The following is a 24,769-nucleotide window of genomic DNA, read 5'->3' as shown; positions in this document are numbered from 1 at the left end:
CACATCTCCAAAGTTTGTAAGAGAAACAGATGTAACATGGAGTAAGCTTTTTGGAAAAAAAAAAATCAGTATTTTAGCCTGACACAAATACATGTATAATGCCTCCTAGCTGACTGTTGCTCTGAGGTACTCGTCAAACCGGCAATCACAGTCCCATACATGGACACACCTGCTTCTCATTTTCTGTAAACAAACACACATAAGCCTATGTGAGGACAATTTTTATACCAATGCAGGTGTAGTTCTTTTTGGGCTGGGATGTCAAGTATCCATCAAAAAAATTAGGATTTGGCTGACACAAAAAATAGTTGCAAAATTTGACCACATTAGCAAAAGATTTGTTTTGTTTCCTCCAGGCGAAAGAGAGCTGCGGCATTCGTAAACATACAGAGAACAAAATGATGAGGGTACTGTTGCTTCCAGCCCATTAATGCTGTAGTCTGGTAAGGCAAATTGCTGAACGCAGGAATCTTTAACTGCCTGCCTAAACCTGATGATGAGTCAAACCCAGGCACAGTGCATGCGTTCGATTCTTGCCTTTCCTTGGGGAGCGCCTGAATCACTTGACTAAAAGGCATTCAGAGGCAGATTTCTCTGCTGGAGCTTTGCTGTTTGCATAAAATACCAATGTAATCATGGTAAGAGGAAGGACAGAGGCAGAAAAAAAATAAGAAAAAAAATATCTATTGCATCCAGCAGGAGTATCTTTACCATTCACTATGACAGTAAACCAGACAAACTGTACCATCTCTGCCTCACTACAACATCTGTTAATTTTGGTTAAAATCCAACTTTTCAACTCCTCTGGTTGTTGTTCTTGTTAAAATTACATAAAGTGAAAATAACTTGTTTGTTTTCATGGCAGAAAATTCCATGTTTCCAATATGTTTTGAGATGATTTGGTTTTTTTTTAAACTTACAGAAACTAAATCAAAACCTGTTCCTATCAGTGAGTGGTTCAATATTTTCTTCTTCATCAAGATGTCCCTGTCACTATATCACAACCTCACCCAACAATTCTAAGTGAGGGCCTTCATTCACTGCATGAGTCACTGAATATCTCTTCCGTTCTACATCCAACTATTTTGAGCGCTATCAGTATGGCTTTTTAGGTCATAGAACCATGTTTTAGTATTTTTCAGCAAAATAAAACCGGCCCAGTTCTGACTGTATGCAGCTATGATCCTCTGTACTTTACAGACCTGTCCTAACAGTTGCAACATTTGGCAGTTACATTTTATATATATATATATTTACATTTATATATATAGTACATATTTTTCTAAATGACACATACACCTATTTATACAGTATTTAGACTTATCAACCTGCCATCACAATCAAAGTAGTTTTTGAGTTGAAGTCATTTCAGCATTGCTGCAAATCCTACTTGAAAAGAAAATCAAATATATTTAAAGGGTTTTCTGTGGTGGTGTGACTAAAATAAAAAGTCAAATTTGCTGATTTTAAAGAGAAAGAAACTCAAACTGAACATGAAAAAGTGCTGTCAAATGCAAAGAAATCACCTGAAAATTGAGGGGGAAAAGGTGTGTGGATCCACAAACCTTTCCACTTATCTCAGTTACAGATGACACAGTATTTAAATGTAACTACAGAGGATAGAAAACTTTTGAAGAGACTAAGATTTTTTCAAATTGGTGCTTTTCCTTTACAATTTTCTACTTGTTAAATTGAATTGTACTGAAATCAAATGAGCTTTTGCAATTGTAAGCTTCAGAACCAGGTCTTTGTATTTGTTTTGACTTACAGACAGTGCTAGAACACTGAGTTTGGAGACCTCAGGATTAAAGGCTAGCATTTTGCCAGCTGGATGCATGTCTCTCAGAGCAGGAAGTTAGGCAAAATGCAATTCTCTAATCTGTGTAAAAATAGTTCCTGCAGCCACAGCTTTGAGAACTTCCAGAGCACCCAGGTTTTGAATCAAGATCTTGAAGTATACCATGAGAAAGCAGCTATCTTTATTTCAGGATGCACGTACAGTTGTCCAAGGTTAAGGCTTTTAAAAAAAAAAAAAGTGTAGTTTGAACGTGGTGAGTGGATACCTGAACTGGGCAGTCAACCAGCAATTCCATCTGCCCTGCGCATACTTAAGCAAGGGCTCCTTCTGACTCTCATATGCTATTAGTATCAAAATGTACCAGCAAAAAGTGTAAAGAAATGCTGATTCTATGTCTGTCTGTCTTTCTCCCCCTGGCCCTCTCTCTCCCCCCTCTCTGTTTCAGCTTTTTAGTGCTCCCAGTGCTGGAGGCAGACAAATAGATGCATTTTATCTATTACATTGAGATGCCTTTAAGAATGATAAAGTCTCCTCTACTCTTTCGCCAGACCTGCAGGCAGAACCCAAGTTTTCTGCTCATCAATACCCTGCCCTTTACAGACAGTGGAAGGACATGTCAAGATCTCCTTCAGCAACATGTCTAGACTGCATTGTAACATGTTTGAATTGCACTATTTGTTAAAGGATGGAATATAAACTTCAGAAAAATCTCTGTCAGCAGTGCTGCTAGAAAGGACTGAATAAATCTCTTGCTTGATGTGACAAATTAAGATGGATCTCTGAATTTGTAAAATCAATTTTGTTTTGGTTATCACAAATACAGGATGGGTGGGGGCTGTCCCCATATGAGCTGATGACTTCAATTTTGTCCCAGAAAAGAAAGGAAAGCATTATCAGGGGAAACTGACTTGAGGAAAAGGAGGGAAATAATATTTTTCTGAGTCTGAGTTTCCCTGGGGATCCGCCAGGAGATCATATCTTATCAACATTCACTGAATGCTGAGCATACCTGGCTTCTGGATATGTAACATAAATTTGCAGACTGTCCTTTCAGTCCCATAACAAGTATCCAGGTCATTCTTAACTTGGAATTAGAACTATCAAATGGTTTAAGAAGGCTATCAACACTGGATCGTTCCTCCATACTAAAAGAATGGGTTTTATCAGCAGATCCAATAATTGCAGAAAAGGCAACAGCACTATACATGTGGACAGTATTCATGCTGGATTTCTCTTCATTTAAGTATACAAATGAAAATGAGACAATTTTTCTCTTTTTTATCTCTTTTTAAGAAGTCTTTTTTTTCTATGACATGGTCTTGTTCAGAAGCAGAATGCTCAGTGCATATAAGTCGGGTACTCTGCTTTTGAACAGAGGCAAGGTCAAGCTCAGGTAACTTTGATACTATGGTTTGGTCCCTTATCCTCACTCTCCCTACCTCCTTCAAATATCATACAACACAATTATATGCTCTGATAAGAGAGAGAGGCATTTGATTAAGAAAATCCTTCACCAAGCATGCTCTCTTTTCTCTCCTACCATGTTTTTCAAGGTGGGGTGATTTGACACCAAGGTCACTAACTATGTGAACTCTGGAGAAACATTTCAGTGATCACAAAACCAAGGGTATGGCAGGCAGACTGTTTCTGAGAATGTACAATCAATCAGATTGTTTGAAGATCCAGTACTGATGTGGATCTTCGGAACTTGATTCTTGTTTCAAAGTCTAGATATTTATCCACACTAGAAGCCGTTACCTCCTAAAGCTGTATTTACAAGGGTCTAGAGTTAGTAACCTACAGATTATGTAATGAATCGTTCTTTCACAGTCAGAAAGGCACCTATGTAAGTACTGAACAAAAGAATAAAAAAACCCCAAGTTTCCAGTTCTGACTTTATGCAAATAAATGGAAAAAACTAAACTTACTTGCAGGAAATTTTTGTGCGATCGGCCACCATAGTCCACTGTTGCTGATTCGTTGAAACCTCAATGTAGTAGCTGTAGCTCCGATCATCACAGTCCCAAAGTAGCAACCTGTGTATGAAGAAGTTGTTTTGTGATAAGTGAAATAAATATTAAACCAAGCTGCTTAATTTTTCCAGTCCTTTATTTCCTTCCCTTACTCCTTTATAAATACAGCTGGAATGTGCCTCTAACATTGAACAAGGTCTTTACTGTTTCTGTCATCTCAGACATGAGTGTCTCTATTCTTATTATCCTAAGGCCAGTAATAAACTCACAGAAATACAATAACCATCTTACTAACATTAATCTATTATATTAATCCAATTATTTTTAATTTATTTGAAAGTCAATAAATAACAAATTTATTTGGCATGTTGCATTGCCTGCTTTAAACCTGAATCAAAGATCTGTTAGGAAAGTTCAGTTTAAGAGGAGACAGAAAAAAGATTCCAGTGACTAAAAAGATTATGCTGTGTTCTTAACTGTATTCTCTTTTTTTTTTTCTATATATATAAAAAATATACCCCCCCAAAAAAAAAACGTAAGAAAATGGGAATTCCCAGTCCTGGTTCATCATAATGAGGCGAAAAGGCAATGAACTGTTGATCAAATTGCAAAAAAGGAGAAAAAAAAAAAAAAAGGAAGAAAATAGAGGTCTCAAGGACTTATTCCATACTCATCCTAACAAATGTGCAGCTCTTCAGGAAGGGCACTAAAGGACATATTGAACAGCCTTCAATTTCCATACTTGTTTCACAGAGGAGAAGATCTAAAGCATCAGGGATGTGATTTAAGTGCACCATTCTCAAAAAACACATCTGGAAAATGCTATATCTTCTCTACTACATCTCTTTATATGGGGATTATCTCCCTGTTGTAAGAGATATTTGAAACCTCAACATCATTCCTCAATTTAATTTTATTTCTAAGGATACAAATTAAAGCAAAACCAAGAACCTTGCCTCTCCTCTCCTCTCCCCCTCAGTGGATGAGATTGAGATATGTGTATGTAAGAAAGATATCTAGCACAGAATGCCTTCAGCAAAACCATGAAAAATTATATCCTGCATGTTTGCAAACCAATACGGAACAACCTTTTTTCCAATGAAAGATCCACAAATGTGAAGAGGGTATTTACACAACTTAACGGGCCAATGGACTGGCCATAACAGAGGCAGACACATCTGCAATTTCTTCTTAAAAAGCAGTTAAATGTTGTTCATATGTTGAGGAATAGATGTGTTTTGGCCTATATTTTACTTAAAACATTTGGCTGGTGTCTTTCCACTGATTAGCTGGTACAGAGTTTAGAAAACCTAACTGCTGTTCTTACTATTCTCATGTAAACTCAATGGCAAATGTGATACCAAAACCCAAATTTCAAAACTCTTTTCTATTTGAGTTAGAAGTGACTGGAGGCAAAACCAGCATGCTGCATTTGCCATTCTCTGAAACAATGCTCTCTCATCCACCTACCCAAAGTTTTTGAATTGCAGTATGCTAAGTGAGCAAACCACATTATGTCTGTCACGGAAAACTATTTTTTTCTGATTTTGTTTTTCTTAAATTTCTTACTCTCTGAACCCTTACTCAATACATCAATGGTACTGCAATATATTGGCTGTTAACAAATGCTGCTGTCTCTTGATCCTCAGATTCATGTCAAAGTTAGCTAACACTTACTAGAATTACTGCTTAAATCTGACCATGTGTTACAGAAGCAAATGAACCTGCTGTAGTCAACCCAAGTACAGCTAGCTATCCAAAATAGCTGTAACTGGAATGATGTGATGACCTAAATGAGAATAGCTACAGCCACATGCACAGAGAAGTGCGAAAGCCAAGTAATAGAGCTAACCGGGGCTCCTTCTCTGGCTATGAGGAAGAACTTCCACAGATCAGCATGTTTCAAAGTGCAATAGATAAGGAAACATTGATTGTCAATGAAAATAGCAGAGATACACATAGAAAGAAAAGGAAGTTGTGCCACACTACAGACTTTCCCAGACATGGAGTTTCAAGCTGTCTCTCTTCAATTGCCTTTCAGAAGAGCATCCAAATTTTGTATTATAAATCCCTTTCTTCCAGTTGAGAGTCTTTCTTGCTTTCAACTGCTACCTCTTCTGGGAGGAATATAACTGCAAAAATTATTGCTCACTCTTAACATTTAAAAAACCAACACTGCTAGAGGGAGGCAATAACCTAGCCAGTTGCTGAATGCACAATCCTTCCTCTTTAGAGAGAGGTGCTGCCACAAGCAAATGTTGGACCGTCTTTAGAATCTGGTTATTAAGAACACGTGTGTCTGCATCTTTGCCCCAAAAGCCAGTGCCATCACCTTCTTTTCAAAATAATCCAGTTTAGCTTTTTTTGTTTTAGGTTTCGGAATCCCAGCATTCACAGTGGAATAAGGTCTACTGGACAAACATTTAAAATAAACTCCCTAGATGCTCTCAACCGAATCCAGCTCATTAATATTAAAAAACCAAAAAGCTAACAAAAATAGCTTTAAGAAGCTAAAATAAAACACTTTTAACAGAAGCCTTTTAGCATATATTAATACCGTCTTCTTGCAAATTATAAAAATTCATAGGGATGACGGAGTAAAAAATAAAAATAATTCCTGGTGGCATCATGAAAGACTTAACACCCCCCCATCCCAAAACAAAGCCACCCCAACTTCCACCACTCTTCCCCTGCTTCATCAGATCCTCCCCATTCTGCTTTTCTATAGCTCGAAGGTCTCCAAATATTGAAGAGACTGAATGAAGCACATATTTTGTTTGAAAAAAAACCACCACCACCACAAAATCCTATGGATTAAAATTTTGGATTTGATAACTACTAATAATCAAGAGATTCAGAGTTGATTTAACAGCAATATTTAAACCAAGCCTTCTAAATGACAAAAAGAGGGAAAAGCAAAAATATACATAAATCTATTTTCTTTTAAAAAAGGCTATTAAAATGTAGCTAATTATGCTTTTCAGTAGGATGTTTTTCATCGGGGGGCTCAGTGTTGTTTCCTTGATTCATGCTTTCAAAGCTATAATCAACAGTTTGAATATCAGAAGCACACTGGTGACTAATTTCAACTAATACTAATTACTAATACTGTAATTAAAACACAATTGGCTGGGCTTTAGAGCAAAAGGCTAACAGGACATATGTGTTCCTTTTAAGAATGCATATAGTTGCTCTCCCCCAAAACAACCTAGCCCAAGTTAAATAGGTTTAGAAAAGCATATGGCTTAGAATTATTACAAACCAAAGAATGAGTAAATTCAAGTTGGCAAAATCTTTCCCAAAGTGACTTAGCATGAATGCTAAATGTAGATTTTTGTTTCTTAGGGACTTGTGAAACTAAAACCCAATTTCTTTCTTCACCTCCCTGCAGTAGGTTTTTTAGAAAAGACTAGGGAGGGAGACTGATGTCAGGACCTATTTGGAATTTACTCCACATGAAATACCTTTCTGGATAATAAGCAGTGAAAACCTTTTTGGTGATTACATGAATATTCACCAGTGTACACAGAGCATAAGGGCCACATTTTATGCCAGGTACAGTAATCTTTCAAACACATTCCAGGCAAACTACCAGGCTAAACTTTCATATAGAAACTATGTCTTGCTATGATGGATATTGAATGACAGGAAGAAGAACATTCCACTTTAAAAGTCAGAACTATACTCATTGGGAATGCATCTGTTCACAGCAAAATTGCCGTGTTCCTAGGACTTTCCGTATTAGAATAAAAAGCTAAATTAGCTCTTGTTAGTAAATCTTGCTTTTAGGATTGAGAGGGAAAAGTGAGATGCAGCTTCATCCAGCTCACGCCCTGCAACACTCTGAGATTTAAGCATATTTCTCATGTGGCACTTCTGTATCTGAAATCTAAGCCTGTTAATCATATAACATGGTACTGTTATCTACATCACATGCTGATAATGCCCCATTTTATAAAACAAAAGCTTTTCAAATATAAATAAGATTTCATATTACAGGTGTGTGAAACTGATTATATAGGCTACCTGTTACGTCAAAAGATGCTGCAGTACTTTTTTTAAACGTATTTCTCTAAATGTCATGCATTGCCCTATGATTGATTGTTCTGCATTTACACAAGCATTTTGTGCCATCTCTGATTGCTTTTTATTCTTAGATTTCTGTGAGAAAGATTGTCATGGTTTAGTTCAGCCTGTCATATAACTACATATACTCAAGCTGTTAGCAGAATACCAAACAACAGTCATGCACCTGGTGGGATGATACCTGCTTCTTGAATACTGGAAGTTAGTAGTTACCACATAGAGCATAAGTATTTGCTAGTACTGTGTTTGTAAACTACTTGCATACTTATAAAACCCCAAAGAACAGAAATTAAAACTTGAGCTAGCAACACTTGTTGAAAGATAAGGAAAAAGAAAGAAAATCAAAACTGTATGGAAAAGATACTTTTTTTTTTTTTTACAATTGTCTACATTTTTGCCTCCAGTTGTCTATAATCCCCTTTCATTTTCTACAGATATTTATGTTTCAGTAGTTATCTTGCAGGAAATCAATTTCTTCAGGATCCTACAGATAAAATTCCTCTGTGTCTGCTATGTGCTTATATGATCATTTATTCTGAGTTACAATTTCACTCTCAAGTCAGGCAAGCACAGAAAATGAGCAGCAAAGAAAGAAAAACTTCATAAGCAGAAGTGGTGTGGAAAATTAGGAAGCATAAGAGATGTATATGATGATGGCATAAACAAACAGGAAACAGATTAAAGCTAATTGATATAATTTGTTAATTTAAAAATTACACCGAATATGAAAAGCAAGACAGCTGGCTATCACATATTCATATTAGTAATAAAGTCTTCAAATAGATTAAACTGGGATAAGTTGTTAAAATACTTTTACAAAGATGCAATTAATATACTCAGAGTAAAGCTGCTATTCAGGACTGATTGCCAGCCTCTGGGAAGACTAGGGACATGGGCAAAAAAGAATCTCATGAAACTCAACAAGATCAAAAGCAAAATCCTGTACCTCACCCAGCCTAATCCATTGCAGTAAACAACGCTACGGTCTGTCTGTCTGTGCTAAAATTTTAGGGCACCTCCTATTCGATATGACTCCCAAGTCCTTAGTTGCCTGCGTGCCCTCCCAGCAGTGAAGGCTAACAGCATACCGAGCTGTAGGAACAGGTACTGAGCCAACAGAAGAAAAGGAAGAGATTATGCTCATTTATTTGACCCTTGTTAGATAAAACATGGCACATTGCATCCCATTTTGGACCCAAATACAATACTGCTAGACCTGGGCCAGTCTAGTAGAGGACCATCAGGATCGCTGGGAGGCTGGAGCACATGCACTGTGCCAGAAGCTGAGGAAACTGGCTTGGTTAGCTCAAGAAGGTTCCTTGCTGGCCCTAAACCTAACAGCACTCTTTGGTATCTGAGAGCAGGTTATCAAAAAGACTGAGCCAGGCTCTTTACTGAGGTGCACAACAGGAAGAACAAAAGACAACGGTCAAAAATCAAAACAGGATGTTCCAGATGGACTAGAGGCATAGGAAAAAAAGAAATTGCATGGAGGCGGGGAGTACATTGGAACAGGCTACCCAGAGAAGTTGTGGTATTTTCTTCCTTGGAGATATTCAAGATTTGAGTGCATAAAACCTTGAATAGGATGATCTTTCTTCATAGCTGACCTTCCTTTGAGGAACAAGCCAGGCTAGATGCCCTCCTCAAGTCCTTTCCAACGTGAAGGGTTGTAAGCTTCTATGACAATGGGATAACTTTTGCAGAAAGCATGCATACAAGATAGACTCCTGAAACATTACAACCTCTGTGCATTTCTAATGCATATTTGAGTACCAAGAGATGTTCTGCCTTTTTCATACTCAGAATTTAGTTGCCATGGCAACATGTTCTGACTTGGAGGCTCTCTCCAGTGGTATTCCAATTTCTATAGACTAAAAGGAGCTCGTACCCTTTTTTCAAAGGCTCATATATTTACGGTCTCTGACAGAAATATATTCAATGGCACATTCATGTCCCTGAACTTAAAACACATGTACTTTAATTCCTAATTATTCATTTAGAATCCAAACCCAGAGGTCTAATGACTCAGTTTCTGGGGGTACAGCAATTCATGTCATTCTGCAGTCATGCTGTACAGCCAGCCTCAAGAAAATGCTCCTGGAAATTTTTTTCTATTAGGTGGGAAGGTGAGATCAAGGCCATTTTCAAGCAAGCAAACAGCAGGAAAACAGGCACCAAACACTGTTATATTAGCTGTGGAAGACATTCCATTCAAAGAAATCTGTTGCTTTCATTAAGACAAAATATTAAGATTTTTTTTCTTTATGTTTATACATAATTTGATTTTCATATCAGTCACGGATCTCCTGGTGTTAAATAAAGAGACCATTGTCACCATCTTTAGCATTGCACAGTACAAGAACATGTTCTAGATCCTTGCCAACGCTGTAGTTACCACATAGTGAAACCTTGCTTCCCCCACTCAAGGAGGCATCTTTCCCTTGGCTGCCTATGATCTGCAACAGATGCGGCTGTAACTCAGAACACTTGTTCTTCTAGGTAAAACACAAAGGAAGAGATGACATAGTGCTAGCATTTCTGTCTCTAGGCAATGCAAGTAGTCCCCTCTGTCAGAAGATACCCTAGATGACGATGTTTATTATTGTTGTTTTTTAAGACAAGCTATTCATCTTGTTTCTACTATACATGCAGGAAAGCAGACAAAGAAAGAAGATTCTACCCTTATATGTGTACAATGCAATACAACATAAATCATTAAATGCCTATTAGTTTTAAATTATGTAATGCTTAGTTGTTGGTTTGGGTTTTTTTGTGGATTTTTTTTTATTTGCTCTCCACACTTGCCAATTATGCAGTTATCATTTGTTGGTAACCTAAAGTCTAGTTCACCTAACATACTAATAATGGAACATTAAAAATCTTCTGCTCAAGAATAAACCCTAGTAAGGTCAAATTTTTTGCACTGATTTGAAGAGATGGTATTATTCACCGATTGAAAGACAGCAGAAAACAGTAAGTTAGGAAGACAGGGACTATGAACTGAGAAACTACACATTTTAGTTAATGCATTCCCCTCTTTCTCCTTTATGTGGCCAAAGCTTCCTGCTGTTACTTACATTTAAGTTTAAAGTGGCAAGAAAATTATGTAATTACATTTTCAATTACCTCCTTTAAGAAATCTGAGTACTGTGTCTTCCTGTTTTTTTTGCTTGAGATGCAACACTTAATTGAACATTAAAAACACCAAACGAGAAAGCATAAAACATTCATTGTCAAATGCTGCCAACTACATACATTCTAATTCTTTCACGCAGTGCGAACAATGCCAGACTTGCATTATGCATAGCATCTATAGCTAGTATACAAACAAAACAGTACTTTTGTTAGGTTAGAGATTTGCCTGGATGTCTGATTTTAAACTTTATCTTCAGAGTTTTATAACCGTCATAACAATGCCTCAAAGCAAACCAGAAATTGGCAGTTATAAAGGAACTTTCAAGTCTCACTTGTTCATCAGTTAGTTCGAAGAGGCAACTGACAGCTGGACAGCACCAAGCTAGCTCCTAGCAATACGTACCTATGTACGTGGTCTCTGTTGTGAGCCAGTACCTCACCTGGGGTTTCCAACTTTGCTCACTGTTATTCTAACTTCAGAAACCTTTCTCTTTCTTTCACGGTCACAAAGAATACAAATCAAGTCCCTGACAACATAGTCTTAATTTACAAAGAACAGGAAGCCATTAAGATAAGGATTTGTATGTCTGATGTTATAAAACAAAAAATAATTTACAGTCGGAGATCTGAAGCTGGCAAGAATATTTTTGCCTTCACCTGTGAACAATCCCTCTCTCCAATCTACTTTCAAAGTTTCTACATTAGGCAAAAGTTCGTTCTTCGCATGCTTACAAACATCCACTGTAGAAACAGCCCAATGAACTTCAGTCCAGATCTAAAGATATTCACTAACCCACCGCTGTAAAGCAATGTTCAGGTTACGGTGCCCTTATTATATACTCCATGTTCAAGTAAGAACCGGTACTAATTGTATAGTGCAAAGGAAACCTGGCTGGCTCGAGATGATGGCTTTCTTCAATAACTGTTTATGTTTTCACAATGAGGCGGATATGAGGAACTGCACCTACTTTGACCACAAATGAGGCTGCAATTAAGTTTCTATTTTAATATAAGTATATAACTTTAATCTTACAATTTGACTATTACTATTATTAAATCTCTGAAATGTAATATTTTCTGGAATTGCTCTGCTGTATCTCAACACATAAGTCACACATTTAATTTTTAACATGCCCATTATACTGAAGTAAGAAGCCAAATGACAACTACTAAACTAGTCCCCTAATTACCATCATTTCCAAACATCATATATTCTAAGGAAAACAACAGTGTTCAGCAAAAGTTTCACTGCTGTCCTTAATTTAGAGAAAAATAAACCCTCTTACCGTATTGATCCAATCATGTAGGGCTGTGCTAGCTGTACTACAATAGCTCCGCTCCCAAGCTGATGGCATGTGTACCCAGAATCCCAATCATAGTTTTTTGTGTCTCCATTCAATAAGGCATTCCGACTGCGACTTACACCCTCTATCACACTGGCACAGTCTGCAATTGTTGCAACATTTTCAGTGGGAACTGTGAATTAAAAATACAAAGATGAGAGACATACAGTCAGAGAACAGTTCAGATACCAATGGTCTTTATTTCTAGCAAAGAATAGGGAAAAAGGAGAAAGAGAAAAAAAAGGATGAAAGTATGATCAACACAATGAAATTTAACTCTTATTTAATACAAACTATGAAACAGAATCAAGTGGTACAGATAATTTTTATAGCATCGAACCCAGAATAGCTTGCTAAATTAACAGATGGATTTCTGTCTTGGTGATATGAAATCAGTCCTTTAATACAACTGGGAGAAAAATACCTTATCTAGCAAAACTTTTAAAATTTTAAACTAACTTCTTCCTGTTTTCATGACAAAACACTTCACCCCACCCCCGCCACCCCCAAATAAAAGAAAAGAAAAGAAAAAGAAAAAGAAAAAGAAAAAGAAGAGAGAGAGAAATAAGTGGAAGATAGTTTAAAGCATTGATCTGGACTGTGGGAAGCCAGGACTCAAAGTCTTTGAAACCAGGGCTTGAAGTCTCACAGCTCAGGAGACTATCTCCAACCCATACCTGCTGGCACTTCTGACAGGCTCTCTGTCTGTGATCAGAAATTGCACCCCAGAAATTAGAAAATTTAAATGCTTTTTAATACTTACAAAATCCTTCAATACAAGTATTGGACTACAAGAGGGAAGGAGACCAATAGGTCTGCCAGACAAATGGAACAGCAAGCACAGAACTATTTCTCATTCAGTCAAAAGACAGGATAAAGAGAAGATTAAATGCCATAAAAAAGAAATTGTAATAGCCCAATAGCAAAAGAAAAGAAAGCACTTAGAACTCATCCTACTGAAAAAAGGAAGGCTAAACCACAGGACAATGAGTTTCCTCCAGGAGACAGTAATGGAATCATACAGTACTTCCCCCCCTCCCTCTTAATTTCATCAAAGATCTTTGCTGGATAATTCTTTTTTCTATCCTATATGCAGCCATAAAAAAATGCCAGCATGCAGTAGCCCACTATGTCAAAGAAAGTCAAAGATACTACTGCAGAATATCAAATTGCCCTTCTTTCATTCACCTTACATGCAGTTATTTGAATATTAGAGGGAAAATACCAAATTAGGGAGCTCAAAGAATTTTCAAATTAGTAAAAGCATTCCTGGGAAAATCACGACAAGAGGAAGGATGTTTCAGTGGGAAAAAAAGTAAGATTACAATTCTAATTGCACAGGCCAGTGCTAAACTGCTACCCTGTGCTGCAACATGTATAATGAACTTCCTTTCACCTCTACAACCCTCTTGCAATCAGTGTACATATCCAGCACTGTGGTCCATGTGTCAGCGTCCTCCAAGTTCAGTTCTTCCTCCTCCCTGGTACATCCGAAACTGAACTCTCTAGCTTGGAAACTGCTGTTATAAACCAAATTAGATAAAGGATAATATAACTCTTTACTAGGCACTTTTAGAAGCAGGGGAGCATTACATGCTTGGCAATAAAAAAAAAAAAAAAAAGGCTTAGCGTTGGGAGTTGTTATTCTTTAGCAAAGGATGTAACTTTAGTGTTGGTTTCCAGAAAGCTTCCCAAGGAGAGGAATGCTCTTCTTGTATGTACTTAGTCCTGCTTAATCTGACTTAAATCAACGCTAAGTAGTTTCCCCCTTCCTTTCAAATCAAACAATATTCATAATATAGTTAGAACCTGACATAATTTCAGCAATTTCATCAAAAATCAAGACAACAGCAGCTCCTCTGGGAGCAGGCTGCGAGAAAGAGGTTTATTTTCTTGCGCATAGAGTACTTTTCCAGCACTGTTTTACAAGCACTTCAATACTTGGTTTTGGAACCTCCTATTATTTCCCTTTGTTAACATTCAACCAAGCATGGTACTTTCTTTCTGTTTGTAATTTAGAAAGAATCCTGAGCTTTTTGAACATCACCTTCCAGCAGGATGGCAGATAAACATGAAAAAAAAAAAGAAAAAGAAAAAGCTATTTGAGACACCTTAGGTCCAGCACTTTACTAAAATGCTCAGTTTTTAGTTAACCTCTACAACTTTTCAAATTCTCTCTCAAAAAAATAAACAAGACTGAAAAATGATCCTCTCTGAACATGTAAAAATCAAGGTTGCCAGTTGAGCCTTTTTTGGGGAGGAGGTGGTGGTGGTGTTAAAAACACTGATTGCTTTATCTAAACGATAACAAAAAATCTTTCAGCACAGGCTGCATTAAAAAAATGCTAAGATTTTGTGTGACAGCCTCTGATAAAGGACAATCAATCTGTGTGGTAACGCAGTTTGGAAGACAGAGAAAGAAATAAGTTTTAAAAGTTATCTGAATGACAACGATCAATTTAACAAAATTTTCAAATTCACAATCTCTCATATAAAACATTTTTGAAAGTGAGAAAACCAAAAAAAATAGAATAACTAAGACTTCAAATGAACACTGTTGGAATTTTCACAAGAAAACAAATGATGTAGTACAAGTGCAAATGTACTATTTTAAGCTCACTGCACGCATAATAATTACATGATTTTAATAGTTGTCTGTAAAATATATATTTAAAATACTACAGCGTCTGAAAATGGCTGAAATATAGCTATGTGAAATTTCAGAGCTAATTGTAAGAGTCTCCAGCACCCAAAAAAAAGAGATAAGTTTCCATTAAAAGCTAGGATTTTACTTGTGCTGGTGGTGTCAGGAGCGTGACCTAAAAACCACCAACCAACCACCACATCATAAAACACACAAGGGAAAAAAGTGCAAGCTCACTGCCAAGTAATAATCCAAGGCAGTGGAAAGGCAACGGTTTCTGAAAAATCTACTGTACTATCATCTCTGCTCATAAAATATTACTAAACCCACCATATTATTCTTCTGGAAACCTCTTAATTCCCTATTACTGAAAAAAGACGTTCAGAAATCCCCAAATTCTTACAGGGGAGCAGGTGGCAGACATTAGAAGTACTTCACTGGGAACAGTCTGAATACAGCAAAGACTAACAATGCGAACCGAGAGCGCTGGCACTGAAACAGAGGTTGCCCTGGCTTCCTTTTCTTCCCCTTTTCCCTGGCAGCAAGGGAACGTTGAGTATCCATTTTACATAGGTATTAAAGCATCTATATATATTGCTGCTTTTTGTAGGAAGAGGAAACTACTGAAGTCTTGGTTAAAAAAAAAAAAAAAAAAAAGTAAAAGATGAAGTGTCAGAATCAATGTTCATGTTGAAGCTCTATGGCATGTTCCGGACCCCCCCCGAGCTATGTGAGGCGTTACCTGAACACAGCATTGAACACAGCACAGCTCTCTTCTTCCACCCTTTTACACCTTCAGGCCCTCTGAGCATTGTCCTGCTCTTTCTCACATCTAGATTTCTGCACTAATCCGTGACCTCCTACGATGATGTTACCCTGATTAGTCAAAATCCTTAAGAACCACCCAGAAACTGTCTTAGTGTGTTTTTAATAGAATTCTGTGGTCTTCCCTACAACGGTTAATTAGAAAGTGATTCTAACTAATTGCAGTGTGCGGGAGGTACCATACTCTTCCTTCTGTCTAGGGGGGGGGTCTGTCACTCCCTATTTTGAATATTCATTATCATCTTTTATATCCGCTTGATGAATTTATTAAAAATACCATCTGGTGGGGACTCTGCTCTGTGCTGTATTTTCAAGTCTTCTGGTTCTCTTCCTTTTTCCCTTTAGAATTCCTGCTTCAATTTAGGTCACTTGTTTACAAAAACATACTGCCAAAACTAACAGTCTTGTTTCTTTTTTTTTTTTTTTTTTTTTTTAATCTACCAGCTACCCAGCTTTTACTGGAAACAATGTTGTTAAGAGAAAATAAAAGAGGGGATTAAAATATGGAAATTATTTTTTCACACTGTTCATACAGCAGTTTTTCTCCAATAAATCTGATTTTCATTTATGGAAAAGATGTGTGTTAGCAAAGCATACACATTCTGTAAGCAAACAAAACGGAGAAGATTATTGAGGTTACAGGACAGTAGCATCAGAACATTAAAACTTACTATCTTGTCTCTTGGTCTTATGTTACAGTACAGAGCAACAAACAGCTTGGCAGTATATTTAATTCTAGTATAGTATTTTTATAAGGGATTGTCATTTTCAAGGCATGACTTAAGGGCCATCTATACTGGCTACATTTAAAGATAAGACAGATATGTCATTCAACTGTCCTCAGAGATCCCACAGGAGAAAAACACAGCAGGAGTGTGTGGTTGCCTCAGTCTTATTTATTTATCCTTTATGCTTCCCCACCCCGCCACCCCTTAATTTTTAGCAGACTTGATTTTCTTAGGAATTTTTTTTCCCCTGATGTATTCAAAAAAATTAATGCAGCCACTGTTAACTGCTTCCATGTCTGAAGTGTAAAGTTCTTCCTTTCACCTCCCAGCCTGGACAGGTCAGATTTTGCTTTCTGCCCATCCATTGTAACTTCACTGCAGTCAATTGGCTAATACTGGGGGTACGGGACGGGACAGGACATGATCACACAACAGAAAATCCACAAATAACTCTTTGCAACACAGAAAGGCAAGAACAGAATGGATGCCTGCACCAGCTCACAAAATCAGTCAGCAATGAACCTTAATTACTAAAATAAACATAGAGACAGCAGATACACTAAGTAGTCGTACTTTATAGGAAGGCAGTAATTTAAAGCATTATGGACTGTTGAATATACAAGCAACAGTCAAAGATTCTCAGCTAAAGTGTCATCATTGCAACACAACTGTTCATTTTACTGAATTCTCTTAAGACACAAAACTATGTCTTTGTGAAGAAACTATAAACAAGAAATTGTACTGGAAAAAAATAATTTTTGTTTTAGTTAATGTAAAGGAGTGATTTTTCTCCCATGCTGACATCTGTTAAATGCTCAGCTTTCAATTGCTCCATTTTTAATGGTACAATTGCATTCCTTCTCCACCTGAACATCAACTGAGCTGACAAAAGTTTCCTCACTAGGAAGCGGTGGTTAGATAAAAGAAGCCTGAGAGCAAAGAAAAAAAATCAGGAATGTCAGTATTATTCCAGGGTTCAATTTTATTGTATTAAATAAAAGATACTGGGCATTTGCTTTCATTATTTTCCACATGCCAGAAGATTTTTTAATTCTTACCTTTATTCATTTAGAATTAGCACTTGTTTATTTGCTACACAGTAGAAAATACTGAGTCTACAGACTTTTCAGTTAATTAGAAGTATAAAGTCCTGTCTCCTCTTCCACACATTCTTTCTTATTTTCTTGAGATGAAATTTCCTGATGATATTGAAGATTCAAATGAAATGTAGCAATCAAGAAATCAATCAAGAACTCAAGAAATACCAACTTCAAACAAATATCAACAGTGTTTCCACCTGTTTCAGTGGAAAGCTTTCTGCAAGCCATATTTAGCTGGAAAAGAAAACCCCACTAATATTTGTCTATGTCCAACTGTCAGGGTGGATTAGAATAACCTTAGAGAAGGCTGATTTTTCAGTTGATATATGCTAAAGCCTATGATTTCTGATCCAGTAAGTTAGAACAAACCCATTCAAGTCATTAGAACTGGCGACTGGCTGGCTACTGGGCTCCTTCATTAAACATTCTGCCTGAAGAAATAGCAACTGTTTCAGAAGAGCCCTAGTAAGTACACATCCTTCGTCACAGCACTGGAAATAGGAAGTATAAAACAATCAAATAAAAAGAAACTGGAGTCATACGGACAGATCTCTGTTGAAGAATGGGTAGCAGTAACCAAACCAACCATGTAGCTGCCCTTTCCTGTAGCAAGAAGAGGGGAAAAAAAAAAATCCCTGCTGTATTTAGATAGACTTCAAATTTTCATAATTTCCTAAGGCTATGCTTGCAGCAGGGCTGACTTATGTTGCTGGGTAAACCTGCATGGTTTTTAAAGAAGGCTAACCTTTAAAAAAGGAGAAGAAATGAAATACGATAGCTTTGTGTGGAGTCAACATTAAACTAGACACAAAAATAGCAACTCTCACTGCTTCCTTGGGGAGAGAGAGCATGCAATCTTTTTCAAAGCTGAACCACACACTAGGAAACTGATAGGACTCGTTTCTCTTGGTTATACATTTAATTATTATTTTTTTAGATAACTACCAGAAAGTAAGAGACAAGTGATTTTTTTTTCCCATTTAATACAAGTTCTCCTAAGGCACTGAACAGCACACAAGTGAAGGTTCACAATGATTCATAAGTACTGAACAGCATTCCCTAGAGGGTGACCAAGGACATTCCAGTGTTTTACATCCATCTCCTGCTCTTCAGTCATTATTCACTGTTCTCCCTTTCATGTGTAACGTACAAGTTACAAGACAGTCTGATAGACTGAGACAGACTACAGATAAACACAACTTCATATTAAAGCCTTCCACATCGCACTCCCTATGACCTTAACGAGGCTTAAAATAGGATGGTAGGCTGGTCAAACCCACATGCCTGCATAGTTCCTGACTGCTCCTCAGCACCGAGTACTGATTAAAAGACTAAGCATGGTTATAATTTTTTTCCAATTGAGACAGAAAAGAGGAAGTGGTTCCTATATTTAGGTGGAAGACCCCCCTGCCCCCCCCAAACCAAAAGAGGCACTACACAGAACCAGCCCCTTACACACTGTTGTAGCTTTATGCCACTGGGCAGATCAGAAGCTTTTATGAAACACCACGTCCCACCAAGTACTGCTTCTGCCTCCAAAGGAGTACGTCTCTTCCTTGTAACAATTTTCATTTGTTTTGGATTCTAGATTAAATATTAATGACTACAGACCATTCAAAATTTCAGAAACGGAAGTTCATTAAAAGCAAACAGTATGGTTTTGAATTTTAAAAAGATATTTACATCCCTGTTAAATGAACCAGTTATGTCACACTCATGAATCTAACACGTAGAACTGTTAACTTACACATTTAGAGATAGTACTATGCCAAAAGGAAAACTACATCTCAACCCTAACATCTGCATTAGGGAATAATTTCATTCAATGGAATTAATTTCTGTCACTTACTTCATCTCACAAGACAACAAAGTATAAACCAACACTAAAACACCACACAGTGCTAAGAAAGAGCATTTCTTGCTACTTTTACTTCAAAACTGTTACTCAACCACCAATGGGTCATGTCAGTACCACATCCAGTATTGTATAAAGTAATTGCATCTTCGGTATTAACTTTTATGTCATTAATAATTTGTCATGAAAACCATATACGCAAAACCACAGCAACATAAAATTGCTGTTATTATGAAAGAGCGCTTCATTTTTACTATTTGTTTACCAGCCTTCTAATCTTCACTTTACAGTGACAGCCATTACATAGGTACTATCCATCAGTCATAATGCATCTGATATATTACCCTCTTTGTATATACAGCTTTCTGATCAAGTTGAACAGGTTTCACAAAAAAAAATATAAATATAATTACTCTCAAATCTCCAAACAAGATCCCTGAACAAATACTTCAGTAGCCTTTTTTCTTTGACATGAGGTTTCAAATGACAAACTCTTTGCATATTATCTTCAGCATCATTTTGGTAGAAGTAAGGGTCACAAAGTTTCTCTGAAAGGACCATAGGGCCTTCAAGGGCTGACCAACATCACATTTTCTTAATAAAACAGGTTATAGAAACAGCAGCTGTGTTTGTTCTAACCTAATTTAATACCATATTTAATACTATACTGGACAAAAACATAAAGCCAGGAGTATTACCTAATACTGGTTTTCAAGGATCAAAGATTAAAGCTTCTACACTCAGTCAAGCTTAAGAGCAACCTGCTCTGATTGCTGCACTTATGTCTATTTTGTGGAGCTTTCTTAACTGCTTTCAGTTCACTCTACCCTATCAGGTCACTGCAGAAACAGAAACAAACATTACAAGTCCTCATTAGAGCAATAAAATAATTCTGTGCCAAATACACCATTGGTAGTCACACCGGTTTTTTTTACAGAAGTGGAACTGGGACAGCCTGCTTGATCAAGGGAGACAGACAACATGCTACCTTACAGTAACCACCACAGGTATGTAAAACAAAGCATTAAATGGAGATAAGGTCACTTTGATGGATCAAAGCTGTTGGGAATATTTTTGGATAGATAATGTTGATGGCCATAAATTCTAGTGAAACAGCCACTGTGCCCCTGCACCATTTCACAACCAGACTGCCCTGAAATAGTCCCAAAATCTTGCCATTTGTCCCTTTCTCACCATAAATTCTGCAGGGCCATGTATCCAACTGTTGCTACCTCATTTACAAACTGAAGTTCATCCACATCCCTCTTTCAATTAACTACTCACTGTATCCTTACTCTTTTAATTGGCCATTAATTGTGTTGACTCCCATCTCTTTAATATAAGATTATAATATATATAATTATATATTATATATAATATAAGATTATATATAAGAGGGCGATGTGATTTTGAAATGAAGGGGATAATGGCAAGGGTGTTGATTTCTAGTCCAGTCCAGGCTAGTACTCAGTGGTTACTTGAAATTGTGATGCTGTAGAGCCCTACAGGCCTCTCTTTGCTTATTGTAGATCACTTCAAATGACGTATGCATACAGCAGCTTGATTAACCCAACAGAGTGACAGCACAGTTCCACTGATCACCATGAACGAATACTTACTATTAAATGAGTACCCTATTTCCCTGTAAGATTCTGTAACTACAGAAAAAAAAACCATAATTGGATAAATTTTAATAAAGCCACATAAAGTCTCCATCCCCTAGATTATCTTTGAAACTCAAGAAATGCTGAAACAGATCAAATAGTTTGTCTCACCAAAATGCTCACTAAAGCCCAAAATGTCATGGAGTATCTCAAAGAAAAGCCAACCATGATACAAGCACACTTCCATGAACATGCACAGATTCACTTACTTGCCTGCTGTTACAACAAAACAATCTTTGAGTTTACACACACACAAAACCCAAATACATTATTTGAGTCCTAAATTAGGTATTTGCTAAACAAGACTGATAATCTTACATCAAATACATACAGATGTATGTACCACTTCTTTGCACACAGTACTCTAATTTTGTATTTTTAAAAATTCATAGCTGGCAGTGCTAAATATGAAATTTTTAAGGTTTTATCAAACTCAAAACATTTTGTTTCTCTGTTAACCAGCTTACTGAAGGTAGCTGTTTTCTTTAAACCCAGTTCGTCCTTAATGCTTATTCTATTTTCTTGTCAATAGCAATGGCAATACTGCTTGCAAACTCCCTAAAATAAAGGGAAAACGTTCTATTTGCACTATGGAACAGCTTGTACACTCTGGGGCTATATAACATAAAAATCAGTAAGGTGTGATTTGTCAGGCTACTTACTCCATGCTTCTAAAACAACAACAAAATTACACAGCACACCCCATGAATCAGGTGCAACCATGCAACGCCTTTATATAATGGATTGGGAACAGGCTGAAGGAGTTGGGTCCCATTTTTTCACAGCTAAATATTTTAGTTTTCTCAGAAAAAAATGTGAAAGAACTGTGTCTTATTAAAATCTTCCCTCTCATTCTTTTTTGAACACTGCTTTCCCTTCCATCTATCTTATGTGCATACTTTATTTAAATACATGTTTAAAATCAGCATGAACTCTGAGAATTTTGCTGAAATTCTCGATTTCATGCCAGAAGTAAGAAACTGTGGGAAATCCCACCTAAGCAGCTACTAAAAGGCACACAAAACTCTTCCCAATGGATTTCAGAATCTCACTTATGTGAGTTTATATGGAAGAAAGCACAAAAATCACCCTGTTTGGACTATTAAATCTTACTTTGACATAGTTCACCATTCAGTATTGTTGGTCTGTTGGGGATTTCTACCTTAAGTAATGCAGTACTATGTAGAGGTACTTAAATCAGTACTATATAAGCTGTCCGGAGCTCCAGAGGTAGCAGAGTGCCCCATCAACACAACGTTCAGAGAATAAGGGAAGCCAATATAACGTTCTGCCATGGCTAAGCGTGTCTATGACTCTTTGGGGGAAAATCAAGGCATGAGAGTTTACTTTCAGCAGTTGAAACTAGGCTGTATAAGAGGCCCTAAATGCCCAAATCCATCTTCACTGCAATAAATAGCTCTGGTTACTCCATCCTCATTACAGAATTCAGGCTAACCTAGCGGGAGGTAACATCAACCATACTATGACATGCAAAGAAAAATTGGATTAGCACCACAGCGTGACTCAATTACCAGTGGCTTTGTCAGCAGCGGTTGATTTAATTTGAACTTTAGCATTCCTGCAGCATCACTAATTAATCCACAGAACTGGAATTTCAAAGAAGTTGCAAGGACTAGCCAACTAATTTTATGCTTACCATCATTTAACTCAAGTTTTCTGTGTAGAGTAAGAGTGCAATAATGAAAAGACAAGTGTTTGCAACAGTTCATATAAAAGGAAAACAATTTTATCTCTTACCTATCAGACCTTTCTCAAGAGTAAAAGTTTTGTTCGTGAACATACATTCAAATGCCACAATATGGAAAACTTTGTTCACTGTGTTGTGGGTCCCAACAATTCGAATATACCTACAGGGGGCGAAAATAAAAAGAACAAGTAAATAGTACACGTTAAGCATGACAAACTTCTATGCATTAAAACAACAACAATTCGGTTGGATTATATTGTGCAGACCTGCAAGAACAGAGTAACTGTTAAAAAAATAAAATAAATTAAGAAAAGGATTAAAACCAGTATAAATTTCACAGCAAACTTGTATCTACTGTGAAATCTATATATCAAAAAAATCTTTCTGGACTGATTTGCCAAGAAAAGCAAAATGAAGGACCTTCTGGTTCAGAAATAGATGGTTAGTGTAAATGTGTGCTCACAGAGTCTAATCACCATCGTCATCATCCCTTTACCAACTGCTTTTCATCAGTATGAAAGATTTCTTACAGCCAGGACAAACCCAACAAATCAGTGAGGCTTCTGCACAAACACCAAAAATCACTTCCATTTTAATATGGCTGTTTCTAACACTGGATGTACAGGATAGCAATGTCTTTGCTGGTGTATCTTTAATATTTATTATAAATAATAATAATAATAATAAATATCTGAACAGTCAAGTGTTATGAAACAAAGCTAGCTCTGTGTTTCATTCCTGGTTGTATAATTTATACTTCTAGGCTCTAATTGAAAATCAAACAGAGCTGCTCTTGAACACTGCAACCTATTCACCTTCTGTATTACCCCAGAGTCTTCACCTTCTATAAACAGCCATTAACCTCGATTCAGCCTGATTCCTGCATTTTCCAAGTTCTTACTATAAATTTTGAAAAATCCCAAATGGAATATTGCATACCATCTCACAAAATGTCGAACAAGCAATACAGAAACCTACCTACAACAAATACCATTACCCCACAAAATGGGTTACCCACACCGCAGAAAGCTTTATATTAAATTAATTAATTTCATTTAAGAAGTGTCAGAATGTAAGAATCTTATGCAATATCCTCGGGTTTGTGGTACAAAACAACCTTTCACTTCGGTAGTGTAATTATAATTCCAACATAATGGCCATTCACCAACAGCAACATTTTGGCTTGTGTTCTTCATCACACCAAGTTGAAAAGGTACACAGCTTTCAGTCCTGAGATATTTTTTAAAAAAACAATAAAAAAACCCTCATAGCTCTTTACTGTACTAATGTTCAACCTCCTTCTACATTTCAAGAATTGAGTGCCTTATGACTTATAAGCAAGCCTCAATGACTGCTATTACTGATATTTGTCTATCACACAGAGAAAAAAATCTTCTAATAAAATAATTTTTAAAAATCCACCTATTACATGCAAATAACTGCAAGACAACCAAGTTACCTGATTATCATGACACTAAAATTCCCAAACTCTACTCCTTTTTGGTTATATTAGCTTCATTTAAAAACCCCAAAACTATTAACATATTTTGATTAAAATTACAAAACTCATACACAGTATACTCAAATTTTCACTTAAAATCTTTTTTCATCATCATTACTTGAAACAAAAAAGAAGGATATGCTATTCCCCAATTAATATTAACTTGCAGATCAATTAATTATCACAGTAGCAAATTTCCTGCAAGTCATTCTACGTAGAAAAAGTAAAAGATGTGAAACCGGAGAAAATAAGTATTTTTCATAAGGAAAAGGTGCATCTGTATTTTAAGAGTATAGCAGAACTTCGCCCTCATTATGTAAACTGTGATGAGTACCTGCAAAAAGCATCAAAAGAATCTTGGCTGACAGTCAGGGAAGAGCAGCTCTTGCCCCAGACCTGCCCATGT

The 24,769-nt window shown here is 36.7% G+C and overlaps 1 protein-coding gene across 1 annotated transcript in view; it reads right to left on the bottom strand.

Annotated features, from left to right (window-relative positions):
* Positions 1-24,769, bottom strand: part of BTBD9 (BTB domain containing 9) — a 126,657-nt gene that overhangs the window by 28,338 nt on the left and 73,550 nt on the right. The window contains exons 8-10 of the mRNA XM_056356760.1: positions 22,913-23,022; positions 12,282-12,471; positions 3,727-3,834 (exon numbers count right to left, since the gene is read on the bottom strand). Coding sequence (XP_056212735.1) covers positions 3,727-3,834; positions 12,282-12,471; positions 22,913-23,022 — 408 coding nt within the window. The remainder of the gene's footprint in view (positions 1-3,726; positions 3,835-12,281; positions 12,472-22,912; positions 23,023-24,769) is intronic.

Source organism: Falco biarmicus, chromosome 12 (assembly GCF_023638135.1).
Source record: "Falco biarmicus isolate bFalBia1 chromosome 12, bFalBia1.pri, whole genome shotgun sequence".
Lineage (NCBI taxonomy): Eukaryota > Metazoa > Chordata > Aves > Falconiformes > Falconidae > Falco > Falco biarmicus.
The sequence above is the reverse complement of the archived record's forward strand: the minus strand, read 5'-3'. Positions and strand labels throughout refer to the sequence as shown.